We start from the raw sequence: 20,506 nt of genomic DNA, 5'->3' as shown, positions 1-20,506 counted from the left end.
CCTCAACACAGTTAAACATTCTGTAACTAGTATGTGTGAGCTGATTTTTCTTTTGATTAACCCCAAATTCCTAGACATTTGTAGTTGTTTAAATATCCCACAGAGCATTTACAAGGTGAGATTATGAACCATAATGGCTCAGACAGTTTCCAATGTGGTCAGCTGTATCCTGGCTTGCCCTGTTCCTCTGCTTTTCAGAGTTGGATAACGTAGTGTTTTGAGCTTAAACTGCTGCACAGGATTAAACAAAACAGTTTCCCACTTCCCCATCTCTCTAGAAATATGCTTTTGAATTAAACTTGCTGTTATAAGGAGATTATTGGAAGTTTCAGCATGAAGGATAGTTTTTGAGAGAACAAAAGAAAAAGAGTAGACTGAAGTGACTTATGGATGTTATCTCAGCCTTCACTCATGATACCATTGGTGAAGGGTAGAAAGAACAGAACTGATTTATATGATTTGTACCCTGTGCTGAAGTCTCTGGTTGCTCTTTTTTTGGCAAGATCATAATGAAGAAATTAAATTGAATGGCAAACAGTAAAAGGACCTGTCATATTTCTGTCATGTCAAATCTTCATGTTTGTCCTTTCTAACCATGGGTTTTAAAACTCCAGTGACTAAATGAATACTGAGTTCTCTCTGCATAAGTGGGATATTCAACCTTTACCTAGCAGGTGTAAAAGTTGATTCCTGTTAGAAGGGGAGTGGTCTACTAGTTTTTACCTCTGATCAGTCATCTTCTGTGGCTTTTCTAACATCTTTCTGTCTTATAGGCAAAATATAACAATGAAAAAGTCAAATTATGAGGAGGGCGAGGTTGTAGCTATACTACAAGCTGGGCCTAGTCTTGATCATATAAAATTTATTCTCCTGTGCTTAGATATATACAACAGAGGATTTCCTCCGGTCTTATTCTCTGATATGCCCTGTATTTTGTCTCTTAATTCACTCCCAGTCAGCAAGTCATGTCAAAAAATAGTTTGTAAGTACCTGTTTTGAATATTAAAGTAAAAGTGTTTTAAAAAGGGGAGATGTAATTGTTAGAAATGTGTTGTGGGAAATCTTTTGCATTGCAGATAGTTATGTCTGTGATAAAATGTGATGGCGTTCGCAGGAGTCCCAGGATGAGGGAAGAGACAAGAATGTTGACTCCATGTTTCAGAAGGCTGATTTATTATTTTATTATTTGTATTATATTAAAACTATACTAAAAGAATAGAAGAAAGGATTACATCAGAAGGCTAGCAAGGAATAGAAAAAGAATGATAACAAAGGCTTGTGACTGACCGAAACAGTCCAAACAGCTGACTCTGATTGGCCATTAATTAAAAACAACCACATGAGCCCAATCAAAGATGCACCTGTTGCATTCCACAGCAGCAGATAATCATTGTTTACATTTTGTTCCTGAGGCCTCTCAGCTTCTCAGGAGAAAAATCCTAAGGAAAGGATTTTTCAGAAAATATCATGGCTACAATAAAAAAACCATTTTTTTATCATGTCAGAGTATAATGAAAATTAATTTGATATTATTCTATTAAGACCTATTCTTTTTTGCTTGAATGTACAGTGATTTTAATTTAAATTATCCATCAGGGTAAAGAAGTGTAACCTAAACTGAATATCCTGTCACAGGATTTATTGGGCAAAAATAGTTGTTTGTGCTAGATATGCCTTTCAAACTGCCCCAGGAAAGGATTTGCATTTCCAGAAGAATGTTATCTTTGACTTTAGTACAAGCTTTTGCCAGTCCTTAGGAGCTGTTACAGGAATTCCTACAGAGTGGCTTGGCACAGGCTTAGCCTGGCTGGAGTGTGAAGAAGTTTATGTTTATATTTATCTGAATGTTACCTGTGGGGACAAAGCTGAAGCTCCTTTGAATCTTTGATAGAACTGTGTCTGTTTGTGCTGAGTCCCACACTGTTTGTCCCTCAGGTGTGTCCCCCAAGCACACTTGGAAATATCTTTTTCCAAATACCTTGGCAGGTAAAGTCTGCAGTTTGAGGCATCCTTGGAGACATCAAAACTTCCTGCTGTGCTGGAATGCACCTGTTTTGGGAAGGGTCTCCTTAGTTTGTAGGGATTGGAAGGCAAAACTACCCAGACCAGGGGGTCTGTGCATGGTTTGGGATGATGGAGCACTGGCTCCATGTGTAATTCCTGTGGAGGTTGTCTCAGCCTGAGCAGAGAGGCAGCTGTGTCTCTGTTGCAGCAGGCTGGTAAAGTCAGAGGAATGGTTGCTAACTGGTAATAACCTGCTACAGAGCTTTCTGTGCAGCTTTCTGCTTCCTAGTGACAATAACAGGTACCAGTGCATTCAGTGTTCCCTCTTTAGTTCTAAATGGTCAAAATACCCAAATATTTTAAGGCCCTGTGAATAAGACACTTCATTTGATTCATGTGCCCATTTTGCAAAATCTAAACTGCAAAAATTGCCTAAGTTTTCCATTAAGCTGTAATATTATATCTTTTGATACAATTAAATGCTGTTTTTTCATTTCTTGTGAGAATATGTTCTTGTATTGATTTCTAAGACTAGATCTTGTCTTATTTTACTGCTTTAAATTATTTTGCTAATCCTTAGTCAAGGAGGTAAGGAGATGTTTTGTTGTTTGGGGATTTTTATTTTTTTTTGTAATGTGTCATCTAGATTTCTCAGTTGTGCCACTCACTGCACTTGATGCATGCCTGTGATGGGGAGAATTACTTATCTTTCTTGAGTTGCCAGGGGACCCTTTCTAATTTAGCCAGAGCAATCTGAGAAAAGAAAAGGATGGTGATGCTGTCGTAGCTATTTTTGATGCAATGGTTATGTGGTGATCTTCCCAAGGAAAGATTGCTTTTGTGTCTAACATTTTTTATCTCATTTACCAGAAATTTCTAAAGTATTGCCATGCTAAATAGCCAGCAATTTGTCTGAAGAACCATATTAATAACAACATTTGCATTCTTAGCCATTTGGTGGTCTGGAAGTCCCCAAAAGAGCTTCATGGCTATTGCTTGGCCAGCTGGCTTCACACCATGGGCTCCAGGGTATCTGAGCTATTATTACCCAGGGAAAATCAAAGCTATCCACTGCCTACAGAGAGGGAATTTAGGGAGGATTGACCTGGTAGACATGAAAGAGATCCTCCTTTTGTGGTTAGCTGTGCTGCTGACACACAGCTGAGTAATTTAAGTTTGGACTGTGTGAAATGCTGAATTCTGTACGTCCTTCTCCCACTGCTATGCAGAACCTTTCCCTTTTGTCAGGGAAGTATGTTAATCCTTTTTTCTTAGTTAACCAGCCCACCAGCCAGGCCTGCTGCATTTACAAGAGCTCCTCTGTTGTTTGGGTACTGGTGGGCAGCGAGGCAGGACCTGAGCCCTGTGTTCTCTGCTGCCTCCAGGAGAAGGGGTGTGCTGTAAAATACTGTCATTGCCACTTTTAGCCCAGCTACTGTGGTCAGCACAACTCTGCTGGCAACAGGAGCCCTCTCAGCTGAGCAAGGATGAACAGGGACTTGGGAGCCAATTTTGCTGACAGCTGTTACATTTTGCAGAAATTTAATTGACCTTGCACTGTGTGTACCTGATGGGACGTGCAGGAGAGATGCAGTGAGAAAAGTTCCAAGTAGTTGCATTGACCTTGAGATTACTTAATCTGATCCACTGAAGATTGAGGCCAGTTTTTAATAGCAAAACTGAGAATAATAAGGAAGTCTCAGAATTTTTTTTCTCTGCCCCTCTTCTCCCTTCCTTGCAAAGAAAAATGGCAATTAAGAAAAGTCTCAAGATGTGCCCAACACACTTGGCATTTTAACTGGCATCAAATGTGTTTCAATCTACTGAATTTAGAGGTGGGAGAACTGTAAATATTTTGCCTCAGATTAATGAACACAGATCAGTACAATTTAATCAACCAGTAAATAAAAATATCAGTTACAAATCCGCCTGAAATTAATCCATCATAGCACACCCAAACTGAACTATACCCACCTGCAGAATCATGACAAGCACGTAATTTCCTGTAACATATCTGAAACTAAAAAGAGAGCATAACAAATACAAAACCTGTTTCCACAGTATACTGAACTTCCTATTAAAAATTAGCGGACAGAGGCTTTATTTAAAATCTGATTTCAGATATGAGATAGTTTTAGAACAGGCAGAGAAGGATGGAAATCAGAAAGGGAAAAGGGGGTGGGGGGGCATAATAAATTTTGTACAAACTTTGTTCTCATATAATTCTAGTTTAGTACTGATACATAGCCCTGATGAAAGCATAAGGGAAAAAAACAGGGATTTCTGACCCAGAATATGTCTGATTGCAGGCAGATACATCAAATAAAAGTTGAGGGATTCTCCCTTCTGGGCATGTAAAACAGGTTCCCTTCAAATCTTGTCACAGAGAATAATTTAGTGGTAAGAACTGAACTTGTCTTGTACTGGTCTCTGTCACTGGGAGCCTTTTGGACTCCAATCAAGCCTGATCTTGCTTAGCTCCAGAAAAAAAAACCAAAACCAAAACCAAAACCAAAACCAAAAAAAAAAAAAAAAACCAAAACAACAACAACAAAAAAAAAAAAAAACCAAAAAAAAAACCAAACAAAAACCAAAAAAAACCCAAAAAACACAACCAACAAAACCTAACAGAAATTATTCTCTCATTTATCTTTCCGTATGTATGCAAAACAACATATTTCTATTCCAAGTTTTCTTTTTAATTACATGTTGGTTGTTCCTACATTATGAAGAGTTCTAAGAACCTTGCCTCCTCCCTCCCTCAAAAAGCTCCTTTTGTTTTCTTCATATTCCTGTCTTGTAACAGGCTTCCCACGGCTGGCATAATTTCTGTGAGCTGCATTTATCTTTATTTCAGTGGTAGGCCAGCTTGAACCACAAGCTGCATTTCCCAAAGAATTTTAAAATTATTTTCAGTCATAACTTTTTGTTTATTTTGGGGCATTAGAAAGTGTCCTGCCTAGAAGAGTTTTGCTTTTTCAGTCAGCCTTGGTTCTTACAGGAATTAATTATTTATGTCATCATTATAACTCCTATGTTAATAATTTCACAGTAGAAAAGTGGCATGTGAAGGTCAAAAGTCTCAGAAACAGTGAATCAGCCTAGCAAATGCAAATTTGTATGTACCAGCTATTTTGTATGAACAAAATTGCATTGACATCAAAGCACATGTCATTTCATCCTATATCATTAAGGTCTTGTTTGCCTTTAAAAATACCATAGTAAATAATGAAAAAATATGAATTCGTTGTGAATATATTAGTTAATAAAGGTGATTATTAAAGGGAACCTGTTAAATTATCTAAATATCTCTGTACTTTTTATATGAATGTGTATAAACATGCAGATGTGTATGTATTAATAGGAGTGTTTACATGTGTATAATTAGTACACATATTGATGTGCTTAGACTACATGCATATGTTAGTACTAAATTTGAAAGAAGTTAGAAACCAGTACACTGGATGATTTTAAACAGTGATTGATATAAATGAAGAAGTCTTTATATGTGTGTGTGTGTGTGTGTGTGTGTGTGTGAAGCATAAATGGCTTTTTTCCAGTTTTGCATGCTTCAAAATAAGGTCAAATATAAATACTTCATGACTGGGAAGCCTGTTAATATGTGCCATGCTGCTGATGTAATACCAAAGCAAAACACGTGGAGAGTTGTGGAATTCCCATTTATTTTTCTATATTGAGAGCATTTTGTGACTGTTCAGATGCCTTGGATGACCTTGTGGCTGTGTAAGTGGTGTAAGTCTCAGGGAAGCAGAGGCAGAGAATTGCTGTGCTCCACAGCATCACCCTGCAAGCAGTGTGTCCTGTCAGCGCCTGCCTGCCCGCTCCTTTGCACCTCAAGCCAGATGAAAGTCAACTTTGTATTAATCAGTTAGGTTCTGCATTTTCACCAGCTTATTATTTAGGAAGGATTTGTGAATTCTCTTGTTCTGGCAGAGAGAGGTCTCCTGGGAAGCTCAACACCTCAAAGCAGGGCAAACAGTGCTGGTCTGTTACAGACATGCTTGTGATCTCTGAGCTTCTGCATAGATTTGCATCAAGTTATGATTTATTTTGTGAGTAACCCCGCTGACATCAAGGTAACTATTTGCAGAGAAAGGTACACAGTTTAATGTGAGCATGGTTGGCAGAGTCTGGCTTGTGGTACTTTGATGCCTGCAACAAAATGTTCCTGTCATCACAGGAGCTGACATGGTGTCACAAACAATTACAGCTTGAGACGAGCTGCTGTCCTGACTGGGACATGGGTGATTGTTTCTGGAGTAGATAGAAAGTCCTCTAGTTGTATGAAATAAAGATACTGCAGAAAGATGCTCAGATTTGAACCGATGTTTGTTGAGTCTGAGTCTGTGCCCTTGTCTCTCGCTTCTTGCTGAGAGCAGAGGACATTGCACCATGAAGTGCTGTCCAAAACTCAAATGAGCAGTGAACAGGTGGTACATTGTCAGGCTATTTCAGATCATGGAAACCATTTGTCCAGTTTTAGATTGCTATTGCTAGCAGCATGTCTATCAGTTGTGAGAAAGAGAAGAGGTTATTTAAGACTTACACAACTCCTGTTTGCCTTTCAGAGCATGCCAAGTGGGATTTCAGAAGGAATGCTTGCAGATCACAGGCAGCTTCCCCTGAATCTATTTGATGCGATTCTAATTTCTTTTCAATGTGGCACATTGGAAAGAGCTCACACAGCAGTTCAGTTCAGTGAAACATGCACAAATTCATTTTGGAGTGGGTGTTTGGGGCTCAAGTGCAGTGAGCGAGAGGGATGAAGAGGTTCTGATTTCTTTGATGTACTTCATTTGTATCATCTCTCCACAGCCTGCTTCAGTGCAGTGTGTCCAAGACCTCAGGGGTGTGGAACTGGTGTGTCACTCTTAAAGTTGGTCGCTCTTTCAGTATCTCTGGAGTCAGGGAAAGTGAGACAGAAGTCAGCAATGGATCCCTTAAATACAGAAGCTGCTCTACCAAGATACAGCAAAATAAATTTGCCAGAGAAAGGGTGATCCACAGGGCAACAAGGCCATGGTAATGGCCAGTGGTAACACTGAATTGCCAAGACACCTTTTGAACTTTCTGGAGTACGATGAATGATGTGATTTTTCAGCTTCTTCTAATGAAGTGTTATCTCTGAGATTCCATAGTGGCTGGGGGACATAAATGCTCAGTGACTTTGGAAAGGAATAGGCAGGAAAGATCTGCTGCTGTGCAGGGACAGCCATATGGTTGTCTCGGTTTGGAAAGACAGGAGTCTGCTAAGGAAGGCAGGAGCCTCCCCTGAAATGGAAAATATAAACCCTCCCCACCCCTCTGAATTGCTATAAATTTTAAATTAAGGGGCTCTCAGGCAAAAAATATGGGAGCAGGAAATAACAGTTCTTTAATAGGGAAGAAAATAAAAGGATAAAATAAACAATGCAGTACACTAGAACAACACTGACAGTCAGAACTCAACCTGACACCCTGTTGGTCAGGGTGTTGGTAGCAGTCTAATTGGAAATGTGGCTGCAGTGCTCCTGGAGTGTCAGGTGTGGTTCTGCTGGAGCAGGGATCCTGTAGAAAGATGTAGTCTTCCTCTGAAGATTGGAAGAGGCAGCTGTTCCTCTGGGAACCCAGTGGAAAAGCCATGCTGGTGTTCCAGAATCTACAGATTATATCTGGGTAGTAATTCTTGGCTCCTCCCTCTGGGCGGAGCATCTCACAATGGGATGTTATAGTTCTTATCAGTCATGCAGTGACATTCAATAGCCTGTTATCAGCAGATGTCCCCTCCCGAGGGAGGAGTGATTGTGATCACTCAGAGAGAGATAAGGAAAACTGCCCACTTGACGAAAGACAACTGCCCTACAGATGGTAATAGAATACATGTTGCCTTGCAATCTGGAACAATGGTACAGGAGCACTTGGACATCCTTGAGAGAAAGATATTTGCTCTGTAATGTAAGGAAAAGCTTTGTCCAACAAACTTTGAGCTTTCTTTGTTTCCCTGTTCACCTGCTGCCACGTGTTGACTGTACAGGACTAGGCACATCATTTCTGCCCGGGCTCTTGCACTCATGTGGCCACAGTCCATTCAGCTCTGATTGAGGCTGTGCCTGCAAGGGGAGAGAAAAAGACAGGTCAGCTGAGCTGTGATGTTCACTTGCTGCACACATTCCTGCATTTGCTCTAGAGCTTGGTGAATTCCTATTTTAAGATTTCAGAATGACTTCATTCTATATTGAGATACAAACAAGTCCTGTCATTTCTTCCATGGCATTTATTTTGGTTTTAATTAAGTTCATTAACATATTTATCTACCCTCTTCACTTGGGAGTCACTTAGTCTCTTACTGAACAGAAAACAAATTTTCTTCTCAGTTGCTGCTCTCTTTCTAAAGCTCTTGTGGTTTGCCAAGAATCTAGTCTATACCAAGTAAGATTTCATGACAAATGGCATCCAACCTGCTAAAACATTCACTGATTTTCTTTACTATCTTTCAACTTCCTAAACTTTCTTGAACTCCTAAGAACTGTCGGACCCCAACTTTAGGGTGTTGACTGTTACACAGGCTTTTCAAGGTGGGAAAAAGGAGTGAAGATTATGAGATGGTGTCTTTCTAGGAATAAATATGTACCCATTTTGTTACCCATTCTGTCACATTAGGATTTTTAAAGCCACTGCCTTATTGCCACATAATATATAATGGTACATTTGTGGATTAATAGAGGTTCTTCCCTCCCCTCTTTCATCCCTTTACTTACCTTTCACTTAAATTCTTTTGCATATTTCTCATGTATACTTTCACTTACTTTTTTTCAGTCAATAGCTATTTCAACATGGAATTTGTAAATACCAGCTATAACTGATTTTCTCTCTCTCTCTCATGTTCTCTGGCCATCAGTTTACTCTATTCACAGTTAGTGATGCACAGATATATTTATATAATCTATACTTCAGGTGATGCTTAAGAAATCCTTCTATTCCTTTCTTTTCAAAATAAATAACTTAATCTTGAAGCTGTGAATTTACAACTTTGGAATACAGGAGATTGCAATAATGACTGAATACCTGTTGGGCAGATATATTCCAATTACAGAAGCTGAATTAATTCAGTTTGATGGATGAAAACGCTTCTGGCTATAATCAGGGAAGTAACTCAGTCCCCAGTAGAAGTCTGTATTTGAATACATCTAAAGCACTATTATAACACTGTTGGAGGGAGCTGTTGTTGTGCATTTATTTTTCCCCCAAGTCACTCTGTAGATAAAAGAGAAGAAGAAGAGAATGAGTAGAGACACCTGAATTTAATTAGTTGTCTTTTAAAACATCAGTGTGTTTTAGTCTTGTGGACGTTCTGCTTAAAGTTTGGGAGTGGTGCCTTTGTCTAATTATTGCTGAAGTAAGAGACACAATTAAAATGTACTTGCAGGAAGTGTGCATATTTTTTATACAATAGAACATTATACCTGTCGTGTAATTTTTCCTCTTTAATGTGTGTCAGTAAGGCATTTGGGAGCTTGGAATGGGGATTTCATGCATTTTTGTATGTTTTTGCTTGGATCTTTTTTCCTTCATCTGCAAGACTTGTTTTAGTAGGAGGAAATAACTTTATTTTGGAAGAAGTATCAGCAAACTTAGCAAGAAGAATGCATTTGTTACAGCTGTATTTATTGCCAATAATGAGATTGTATTATGGTGACAACCTTTCAGCTAGAGATTTTACACCTGTTTTTGAATGCAAAGATGGCTAGATGGATTTGAAAAACAGTAACAAGAACTCTTCTTTGTTTCTTATTAGATCCTTCAGATGATGAAGCTATTGAAAAAGCAAGTGAAAACAGGACAGCAACACATCAAGATTCAGATTCCAAGCCTGCTGTGAAAAAGAAAAGAAAGCAGGTCTGTAAATTAACTAATTGTATCACAACAATGATAATGCATAGGGAAACATAATGTCCTTTTTTTTCAGTAAAGGGACAGTTTTCTTCATTCTCTCTGATCTGTTCAGTTTTTGGGTTTTTTTAAAATTCTGTTGCCTTATTTGGAAATGATCACATTCTACTAGTACATTTCAGCAATAACTTCACGTTGGTTTTGTGTGAGTTGAGGTTGCCAGGCCTGTCCTACAAAGTAACTGTCCAGTGGTGCAGGCCTGGATGGTGCTACTGAGTATCCTCACCTGCAATTTTTCCCCTTTCCCTGCACACACAAGTCTGGAAAGCCATATTTACTTGTTATACAGATTATCTACCCAAGCATGTCCCCAGTTCAAGGTCCAAGTGAAAAAGAATTTAGGTCTTCATAGACTGATGTTTTCTTACCCTTGCACTGCTAAAACCTTCATTTAATGCCAAGAGGAACTGTGTTGTTCAGCATTACATGGAGTATGCCAAGGAACATCAGCATCACCCCAGTTTGAGGGAAAAAGTCATCTAGAGGTTGGCTGATATTACAAAGTTTCTTGTTTTAAGGTAAATTTGTTCTGCCTTCCTCATACCACCCAGGAGAATTGACTGAGTGGCTGTCAGAGAGCTAAAATTACATTGGAAGCTCTCTCTCCATGAGGTTATGGATATCAATTTTGACCCCTGGGTCAATAGTAAATTCACTCTGTAATGCCTAGGCAACTGCCCAAGTGAAAGCCATTTGCAGGGATGTTCTTTTTTTGTAACAGAGAAGTGTAAACAACGTGGTAGCAGTCACTATGCTTTTGGATGTCTTTCCAAAGAGACCAAAGGTGAAGTGATCCAAATATCTGAATGAGATCAATGTTTTGATTAGGAAAGAGAATCAAGCAATACAGGAGAAAGCTGAAGTGCCTTCGTACACGCTCTGCCAGGGGGTCAGATGCTGAGGAGTGAGAATTCTTATGGAGCCACCTTTTATCACCATTTTCACTTAGGCATTTAGAAGTAGGTTAAGACACTTTGTTTGGAAGGGTTGCTTGACCTTTTTTATGAGAGCCTTAGAAAGGATAGCCAACACAAGTTACTTACCAAGGTAGCCTGGCACTGCTCAGCTGTAGCAGAACACCTACCACTGCTCTTTCTGTCATATAAAGAATATCAGCCTGCATGTTGGAATCAGGTAATTCGATGTTTAGATGTGAAACTGCAAGAGGGAAACGCTTCATGGGAGCTCAGAGTCATGGATGGGTTATTGCCTGTCTTTTAGACATACCAAATCACTTATTTATGGACAGCTGGTGGTTTTGTAGTTCTGGTGCAAATAACATAACCCATTTTACTCATGCTGCCTTATTCAGAGGCTGGAAGTTGTTCTGCAATGGACTTGGCACCTCAGAGCCTGTCGCGAGACAACCCAGCACAGTTATGAGCATCCATGTTCCATGTCTGCAGGCTGTGCTCAGGCTTACAGAGAAATGAGTGATCTCTCTCCAGTCTGAGTGATGCAGTGATGTGTTTACTTTGTCACAAACCCCAAAAGTCAGAGTATGTGGTTGACCTGGAATGTAAACTTTCACACACATGCAAGACTGTTTTCACTCTGCATTTGAATTTCCCATCACTTTGGCAACGTGTAAAGAAAAAAAGCAGGTTAGAAATATAATACAGGAAATATTTTATGCTCTGTGTATGATTAACAAACAAGGAATTTATGACATTTTAGTTCATAAATCACTGGTCTCGGCACAAATTTCCTGTTTTCTGCATTTTAAGAATTTCCATGTAAAAAGAGCATAAAAACACAGAGCACGAGGGAGCAGTGTCAAAAAAACAGTGGTTGTCTGCTTTGTGTCTCACATGAGAAAAGCATGGAAATGACCTTTTCTTAAGGGTGGCATGCAAAGAGCTATTGCATGAGTAGGTAGGCAACTAATGCTTGGATAGGGGTCAGAAGTTCAGGATAGATCAGATGCTGAAATATTTTAGATGCAGATCATCAAAGACCTGTAAGTTTACAGCCATTCACCACCACAAAATTTCTCTTTTTATGTCACTATTTTTAATGTCTGAATAACATGGATTTCCTATTGCTGGGCTAATAATTTTGGCATAATATATATATATATGCCTAAATATATATATGCAGTGGAGAGGAGGCAATTTTGAGACTTAACATGCTTCTCTCTAAGGAAGCAAGGCTTTGACTACAAGCCTGCTGTGTGCTTTTGTTGCCTGCTTTTTCTGTGGCTGTTGAAAGAAAGGGTTGCATACTGCCTTCAAAAAAGAAGTCATGGCATTTGGTGGTACTTTCAAATATTTGAATGAAGGCTTAGCAGTGAGAAGTTTTTTCTTTCAGAGCAATTTTTTCAGCTGTGTGGCGCATTTCATTCTTTGCTCATACAGATACAAGTTGGGAGTGTTTGCAGAGTTATGTAAAGCAGTTCATGATGTATAAGAAGGGAGAAATGGGCCCAAAGTGGATGAGTGGCATTTTTCAGTATGCTGGAAGCACCACTGGGATAGGGAACCATCCAGCTCTACTGGAGGACAGAGTTTCAGGTTGGCCCTTCTCTGACTTTTTGATTGCTTGTAGGTAGCCCTTGACTGAAGCAATGCAAAGGCGTGTTCTCTGCATAAAATATGATGTTGAACATAAAATTTATTATTAAAACACCTGGCTAATGGCCTTTAAGTATCTCTGGACAGCTGGGATGTGTAAGAGTAGAGTAGAGGGTAGCTCTGTTTCAGTCTCAATGTCTGGGAATGCTAATGGTAGGGATAGGAATGAAGAAACGTATGGTGGTGGTTTAAAAACACTTGAATCAGAGTCAGGACAGAGATTTTTAAAATAGCAACAAACCAAAAATAAAGTAAAAAAACCTTATATTAACTCTGGAAGAATTTTGTTAATTAAAGTGAGTTTCCACTTGCAGTCATTCCCTTCATTTCTATTGAAGATAATCTTTGTTTATAGCTGAGAAAATCACAGGGACAGATTTCTGGTTTTGAGGCAAGATATAATCCCTATCACAACTTCTCATGGGTTTTGATGCAGGCTGTGTTACATTCCAGCTGTAGCTTTAGAGTGCTTTGCTAGCTGTAGCAAGTCCCCAGCCAAACCTTCTCTGGTAATTCCTAAGTTTCATTTCAATCCTTAACCGGTTTCAGAGCCACTGCTGTACAATACTCCCACCTTGGCAAGGGCAGTGGCCGGGGGTGCATCACAGCACAGAGAGTAAGAGGTCATTTATTTGTGTTGAGCATGGTGGTTACCTGTTTTAATAGCTGATTTAGCAAGGGGAGTGGGGAGGAAAAGAAAAATGAAGGCATAATATAAACAACTAAACCTCAAAACATGCTTCTGTGATAAGGCTGTGAGAGTGTGCTTGGACAGGCAGGAGTGTGCTGGGTTGGGTCATTTAGCACCAGTTGCCATGAAGTGTCCTCCTGCTAAGGTGGGGTAGTGCAAGGAGGGCTCAGAAAGGCCCAGATACTCTGAACTCCTCTTTGCTTTCCTTTGTCCCTCTTGGCCTGACTGAACCTGCCTTCCCAAGGCAGCAAAGGAGCAGCTTCTCTGGCTTTCAGCTAGGCTAACTTTCCTGTAGATACTTTTCCTTCATGCTTTCCCCAGGGAGGAGTGCTGGATTTGCTGTTCCTGAGCTTTTTAATGCTCCATGTGATGAGTCTTCTCCACATTTTCTCACAAGAGCAAGTTTTGCAGCCAAATGCATCATCATGGTGTGGAGCATTTTCCTGCAGCTCAGCCTATTTTCCCATTGCTCTTCATGAAGTCACTTATTAAGTTCCAAAGCCTTTCTATGTAGATAAATCTACACTTCCATTAGGTAGAAGGCCCTAAGAAGGCAAAAGAAAAGAGAATTGCTACACTCATAACAAAAGAGGTCTGTGCCTTGCTTCCTCTGTTTTGGACAATTTTAGGTGGTTACAGTCAAATCCTAGCCCTGGATTATGTGAGCAGGGACTCTGGTACAAATGGACCAATTCAGCCTGTTCACTCAGGCACAAAAGAGGGTTAATGATAGCACCATGTATTTTTCTTGCGTGTATTTGACCCTGCCTCCCATGAAAAGTCAAAGCAAGAATGGGGTAGGACACATCTGTAACGTTTTCCTACATTTTGTATTACAAGTGTAGAAAGAACTTCAGAGCATGATTGTTTCTAATTAATCTTGCCCAGTTCCATGTTATTTTTACTGTCTGGATGCTCACCTCAGACCCAGTTATTTTAGAACACCACTGGCAAAGTTTAGAAAAATTATCATTCTCAATAGGAGAGATAAAAAATATAAATTTAGTGGTAGATTTTGTTCATGTTTTCCTCCTTAATTTTTTTTAATGTATTAAAACCTGCTTTTCACCATTTTATGGAATTATGACTACACCCTGAATACTTCAATTTTCTCTTCTTTTATTCCCTCTCTTGGTTGCAACAGCAATCTCAGTTCCAAAACTACTTTATATACATATAACGGTAAGGATTTGATTCCTTCTATGGGTGGGGAAGGTCAGTTTTAATTGTTTTTTCCTAGCCCAGCATTATCGTTTCTGTATCTCCTCTTACCTCCTTTGCCTTCCTTTGGTGACTTTTTTTTCTTACCTTATTTTTTAATGTGTTTTGCAGCCTACAGAGTGTTTTTTAAGTCAACCTGAAGAAAAGCAAGAGAGTGCTGTGAAGGCAAAGAGGAGGAAGAAGGTATGAGTGTCCCAGAGTGTGTTTGGGGTCTGGCCAGTGGGTTTGTATGCTGCTACAAGATGCAGAATGGGGTGATGAGAAGTAATGTGGTCATAATATTGCAGCCTCTTTTAGAGAAGAAGGAAAATTCCTAATTTTTAAACCTTACTTGAGATACCTGTTCCCAACCTTACCTGTGGCATTATGTCTGTGTTCCACTCAAGGGTTGTTGTGGAAACCCAGGGCACTGGGAATATTTCTCTGTCTGCTCTGGGGCGTCCTGACCCCCAGGGGAGCACTGACTTTGACCCTCATTCATGGAGAAAGTTTCCTGGACTTCAGGATAGACTAGAATCCACAAAAGTGTGCAGTAGATTATAGAGAGTAGTGTAGGTGTGTCACTTGGTGAGAAATTTAAGTTTTGGGGTTTTTAGTATTTTGTGGATGGAAGCAAGATGGAGGGCACAGGGTGTCATCCTGGGTTTCTTCTTCATGCTTCTTCTTCCTTCTTCTTCATGGGTTCGGGTGGCATTTTGTGATTGGGCAGAAAAGTCTGCATTGTGGGCTCTGTGGGATCAGTTATTGGGTTAAAAGGGAAAATAATCTAGGTGTCAGTTCTTAATTGGATAGTTTAGTCTTAAAAGACCTTGTAACAAAAGATTGTTACCCATTTTGTGCTTTGCTAATGAAAAGCTGCCAAACTCAGAGTAGTGAGACTGCTTTACTGACAAGAAATAATAAACACCTGAGTCTGAACATGGACTGCCATCTCAAGTGCCTTCAGTCCAGACCCAGAGAAACCAACAGCTGATTCTGCCACAGGTTGTGTATGTCTACACCCCACCTGCAAGTGTTGCCCACCAGGAAAGGGTGACTGTATGGAAGAAAGGTGGAACTTCAGTCGCTGCAGAATCTGACCCATTCCCACAGTGTGGTCAGGCTCCAGCTGCTGTTCCATCTTTTGAGCCAAGGACTGTCCTTGTTCACTCCTCTCCTCTCTGCATAAGTATATAAATAAATACTCTGTATTGTCCCTCTGGCCATGCTCCATCCTCACCCACAACAACAAACACACCCGGCAGTCTAAATGGAGATTATCTGGCACCAGGCAAGTTAATTGTCTTTCTGTAGGGGGACAGACTGTAAATAGTTGGCACCCTCACAAGGTTGAGGGGTGGCCTTTTTATGTTCTGTTAGCCCTCTTAACCATCCAGGGAATGGGAAGAGGGAAGAGTGGGATTTTGCTTTCAGTGTGGCTCTGGCAGAGTAAGTGCAGCACTCACTCCACTGGAGCCACAGTAAAGGCATGCCATGGCAGAGCCTGGCAAACTCACCTAGCAAGAAATCCCATTCTCAGGCAAACAGCAGCTGCTTACTTACACCTTTGCTTGCAGTGGGCCACTAAGCTGGCATACACAGCCTGTCAAAAAATCTCATCAGGAAACATTTATTATGTTGATCTGTGGCTTCCACACAAAGTGCTGTCTCCAAAAGTAAGGAAAAGGGGGAAAGCCCTTTTGTTTTTAAGCATCTGGAATGAATTGGAAGAAAAATAATAAAACTTCTTGCATGAGGAACGTTTCCCCACAGCATTCCTTGAAGGAAGAGAGTTTGCTCAGGTGTCCTTGCTCTTGCTCTTAAAGAATTTCTCGTTGTATCAGGCTTCTCCCCTCCAGAGGGAAATAATTTTTCTGAAGGAACCAAGTGGCACAATGAATGACATAACAGTCCTGTGAATTACACTGAATTACCAAGTAAAATGAGCCTGATAGTTCTGTCTTGCTGTCTGCTAAATCAGAGGTTCCCAAATGTGGGTCAATTCAGAGGCAGCTTGTGAGGCAGGGCTGGGGAAAAGCATCTGGGGTTGTTGGGCAGAACAATGGAGAGGTTTGGTTGTGGGTCTCACAGGGAGCTGGCTGTGCTCCCACGGCCTCTGGTCATGCTTTGGGAAGACACTTGTTCCATGGCAGGAAAATACAACAGTGGTAAGTGAAGGGGAATCTTGGGAAGGAATGCTGCAGATGGAAGCACTGCAGAAACCTGCAGAACAGCCAGAGGTCCTCTTCAAAGTCTTCCAGGGACTGCAGAGGGCTTTGCACCAGGCCAAAGCTAGACTGAGAGGAAGGCAAAATCACTTCATGTCCATGTCACCCACTGTCAAAGGCTCAGCTGGGGTCTTGCAAACCCACGGGTGACTTTTAGCAGGGGTGAAACAGGCAGTGCCAAAGTGGCAAAGGCTGGGAGAGGCAGTGCTTGCCTTGCCTTTGCTGTTTTGGCAGCAAAGCCCTTCCCTGTTCAGCATTCTGCCCCTCCTGTTGCTGTTATTGGAGTATTTGGGCTGTACTGAGCAAGAGGGACAGACAGAGTGATGGGGAATGGAAGAGAGGAGGGAGTGGGTGCTGAGATGGACTGAGGGAAAGAATGGATGGAAGAAGGTCTGTCCCTGACAGTAAAATTCCTGCCATATTCTCTTCAAAATTTTCATTGATCTTTGCTGTCCTGAACTTCACCCTGCCAAACTGAAGGTACCCACCGTCCCTCCAAAGCTGCCAAAAATTCTTCCAGATCCACCTCATCTCTGTGAAATCCCCCTTTGCCTCAAAAATACAGACCCTTTTGTTCCATCCTCACCACACCCTTCTGCTCCTTTTCATTTCTACTTATGCTACCCTGTGTCCCCTTGATGATGAGTTCAGTCTAGCTTACACAGCTGAGAAACCCTGAGCTGTCCTTTCAAAATCTAAACACATCTCAGCAAGAACTAGAAAGGCATCACATTCTTGTCATTCTCTCCAGACTGCCTCTATCCTTGCAAATTTGCTGTTTTCTAAAATACTTATCATTTGCTTCTCTTAAATGCTGGCAGATCAGTCAATGGGAACCTTGGGCTATTCTACCCACATATCCCATATAATTATGGCAAAAAATACAGCAATCCTTTCACTTCGGGGAGAATTCAGACCTGTTACTTAGTAACATTCCAAAGGTGCAAAACACAATCATTATGAACTCATGTTCAGTCTCTAAAAATTAGTAGGTTTTTTTTTTTTTTAAATACAGTGTGGGAGAAGAAAGCAGCTGTGAGTTCCTGCTGCTTGACCTGTGGTTCTGTTGTTTTAACAGAATTTTCATCACCCTGGCATGGTATTCTGTGCATATAGCTAACCATCTTCCCTTCTAAATATAGATAGATAGCTACCTTCTTTAAATCAAAATATAACCACCTCACATCATTTAATTCCTGTTGTTATGCCTTAAGAATAATAAACTAAAACAAATTAGGGGGGGAAAGCCTGAACTTTCAATCTGATACTAAAGTGTAGCAATAGCAAAACTCAAAAAACAGCTTTCAGTTGTGTTTTTGTTACAGCAGCATTTCAGGTGAGTGCACAAGATTTTTAATGTTCAGGCTCACAGACCATCTTGTCCAAGTAGCTCAGCTTGCATCTGAAGTCTGCATTCCCTCTAAAGGCAAAGGGAATCTTGTCCCATTGTAAGGTGTTTTCCCAATTAAGCCATAATTAAACTGATATAACTGTATAAAGATATGGAGGAACATTTATGTACAGTGTTGTTAGCTAGCCAAAGAGCTGTATAGAAATACCATATTAATCCATTTTACTTGGATTTTTTAGAAGAAGATTTCTGATGTTCTGCAAAAATCTGCTCCAAAACCTGGTGTCCCTGCAGATCTACAAAATCTGCTTAGTCAACATTTTGGGGAAAACCGTTCTGTGATTGAAATAGAGGAATTAAAGCTGTCAGGTAACTTATCCTATATTTAATATATAAACATTGGTTTTTTTCATTATACTGTTGACTTCTTTTTCCACAGAGGAAAGAAGACTTTTGGGACATAATTGAGTTGTGCTTTTTAATGAAAATATTTTCTTATATTTCTTTTTTCTGTATATTAATTTGCTGTTTAAGTTGAAATGTTAGTTTCTTTGGAACAAATGTGAGGTTTCTTGGAGGAATGAAAATGAAACATTGCAATGAACAATATCTCTTTTTATTATAAAGTATTAATTTCTGGAGCTGACTTTTCTGATAATAATTTTATGATTCCTAATAGTAGCTCCCAAGATGCTGTGAGAGATGTATTTTGTTCCTGGGATTATCTGAGTCAATGCATAATAAGGGCCTGACAGAAATATACAAAGAAATAATGAGGCATCATTCTCATATGGGTATGAGATTTTGAATGCAGCGGTTTTTCAGGGAGTGGCATGAATTGAGGTGATAATTTTGGTCCATGTGAAGTGCCCAAATTTTAGCCATAGGGACCCTTTTTGTTCCATATATTCTCCCTCCAGTTAAAAGCCAGATAGAAGAGGCAAAAAGCAGGACAGAGCAGGCTTAGCTTCTGTCAGTTGGAGGTTGCATTGGAGATGATGGCAATGTTGAACTTCTCTGCCTCTCCTGTGCAGACAGAGACACTGTCCATTAGTTGTTGGTAGGGCTGATGAAGAGCAGAAGCCTGGTACCAACCTGCGCTCACCTTTGGGACTTCTTGAACTGTCAGTGACCTATGCCCAATGCAGGAGCCTTCTAGTCCAGCAGTGCTTTTGCTTTATTAATGCATAAGCCTGTCTCTCTAGGTAAATGTGCTCTTCCTTAATCCTCATGATTCTAGGTGGACCCTTCTTTATTTCTGTGGGGCAGTCTCAGCTTTGTTACTGGATCTAGAAAACCTGGAGAAATCCCGTATAGATTTCTTTGAAAAGCTTGTGTTAAGGTTTTTTTGGTATATAAGATTTTTAGGAAATAATAAATTGGTTTGGTTTCTTTCTTATTAAAAGAGCCCTTTGGGCTACTGAAGTGACTCATTTCCATATGTGTTGGATGGCTATATTTTTTCCTTAATTTTTTGCTGGGAGGTGAAGGCTTAGAGTGCCAAGGAGTTTATGAACTTGTACAGCTGTCAAGTCATTCATGTCAAAGCACTGACTAAATAACAAGCAGCTACTTTGGAGTGGTGTGTCCCTGTTCACTGGCAAAGTGCAGAAGGTCAGGGTTGGTCAGAAAGTCAGCATGGTCTCTTGCTGCAGTCTGGAGCTCTGTGTTTCTTTCCCCCCCTTTTCTGAAACTTCTATTTAAAACTGTTGTAAATACTGCAGCGTTGGTGAGGAGTCAGTGACTGAGGCTGTGTCCTTCAGAAAGGACCTCTTGAGCTGTCAGTCATTAATGAGAACATGTATTCAGGAGATCAGCCCCTGCCCAGCCCCACAAGCATCAAGTGCATCTTTTAAACATGATTTTTAAAGTAAATCAGCTGCTGATGCTTAAGTTGTATATATTCACTTCCTTTGAAGCTCAAGTTCCAGTAAATGTCAGTCTCAGGATTTAATAGGAATGAGTGCAAAATAAAAGTCTTTAGCAAGACAGGACTTAGAGCCAGGCACTGGCTACAAAGCAAGTTTGTCGCATTGTGTGTTCTGATGGAGGTCTTGGATGGATGCTCTCAGCATTAGCACAGTGCACCATCCATATGAACATGAATAATGTCTTCAAAGAAACCTCCTTAGTTTAGAAAATGTGTTAGCAAACATCGTGGGCACCCTGAGGGGCTGTGCTTCATGAAAGATGGTGACAAATATGTAAGTCTTTAAGGACAGAAGAACTGTTAATGCTCTGCAAAAGCATGTGGTTCCATCAGGCAAAGAGCCCTTAACAACAGTAGCAAGTTTTCAGACCATGGAATTTTAATCACCTTTTTAAGAACTTTGATTTTCTGTATAGGCATGAGAAAGGACCTTCCAAAGAAAATGTTAGAATCTTCATTGCCAGTATATGAAATTAAAGGGCATATCTACCAAAGAGTGCTTTTAAAAGACACTGTAACAGTGACCAGAGAAAAGGAAGTCATCAGGAAATGGAGGAAGAGAAGGCACTGAAAATGCAG

At 40.2% G+C, this 20,506-nt stretch overlaps 1 protein-coding gene across 3 annotated transcripts in view; it reads left to right on the top strand.

Moving 5' to 3' along the window:
- Nucleotides 1–20,506, top strand: part of CMSS1 (cms1 ribosomal small subunit homolog) — a 223,505-nt gene that overhangs the window by 192,731 nt on the left and 10,268 nt on the right. For all 3 annotated transcript variants that reach the window (XM_031060798.1, XM_031060799.1, XM_031060800.1), the window contains exons 2-4: nt 9,800–9,900; nt 14,551–14,622; nt 18,237–18,366. In XM_031060798.1, coding sequence (XP_030916658.1) covers nt 9,800–9,900; nt 14,551–14,622; nt 18,237–18,366 — 303 coding nt within the window. The remainder of the gene's footprint in view (nt 1–9,799; nt 9,901–14,550; nt 14,623–18,236; nt 18,367–20,506) is intronic.

The sequence above is a fragment of the Geospiza fortis genome, unplaced genomic scaffold, assembly GCF_000277835.1.
Source record: "Geospiza fortis unplaced genomic scaffold, GeoFor_1.0 scaffold131, whole genome shotgun sequence".
NCBI classification, from domain to species: Eukaryota; Metazoa; Chordata; class Aves; order Passeriformes; family Thraupidae; genus Geospiza; species Geospiza fortis.
The sequence above is the reverse complement of the archived record's forward strand: the minus strand, read 5'-3'. Positions and strand labels throughout refer to the sequence as shown.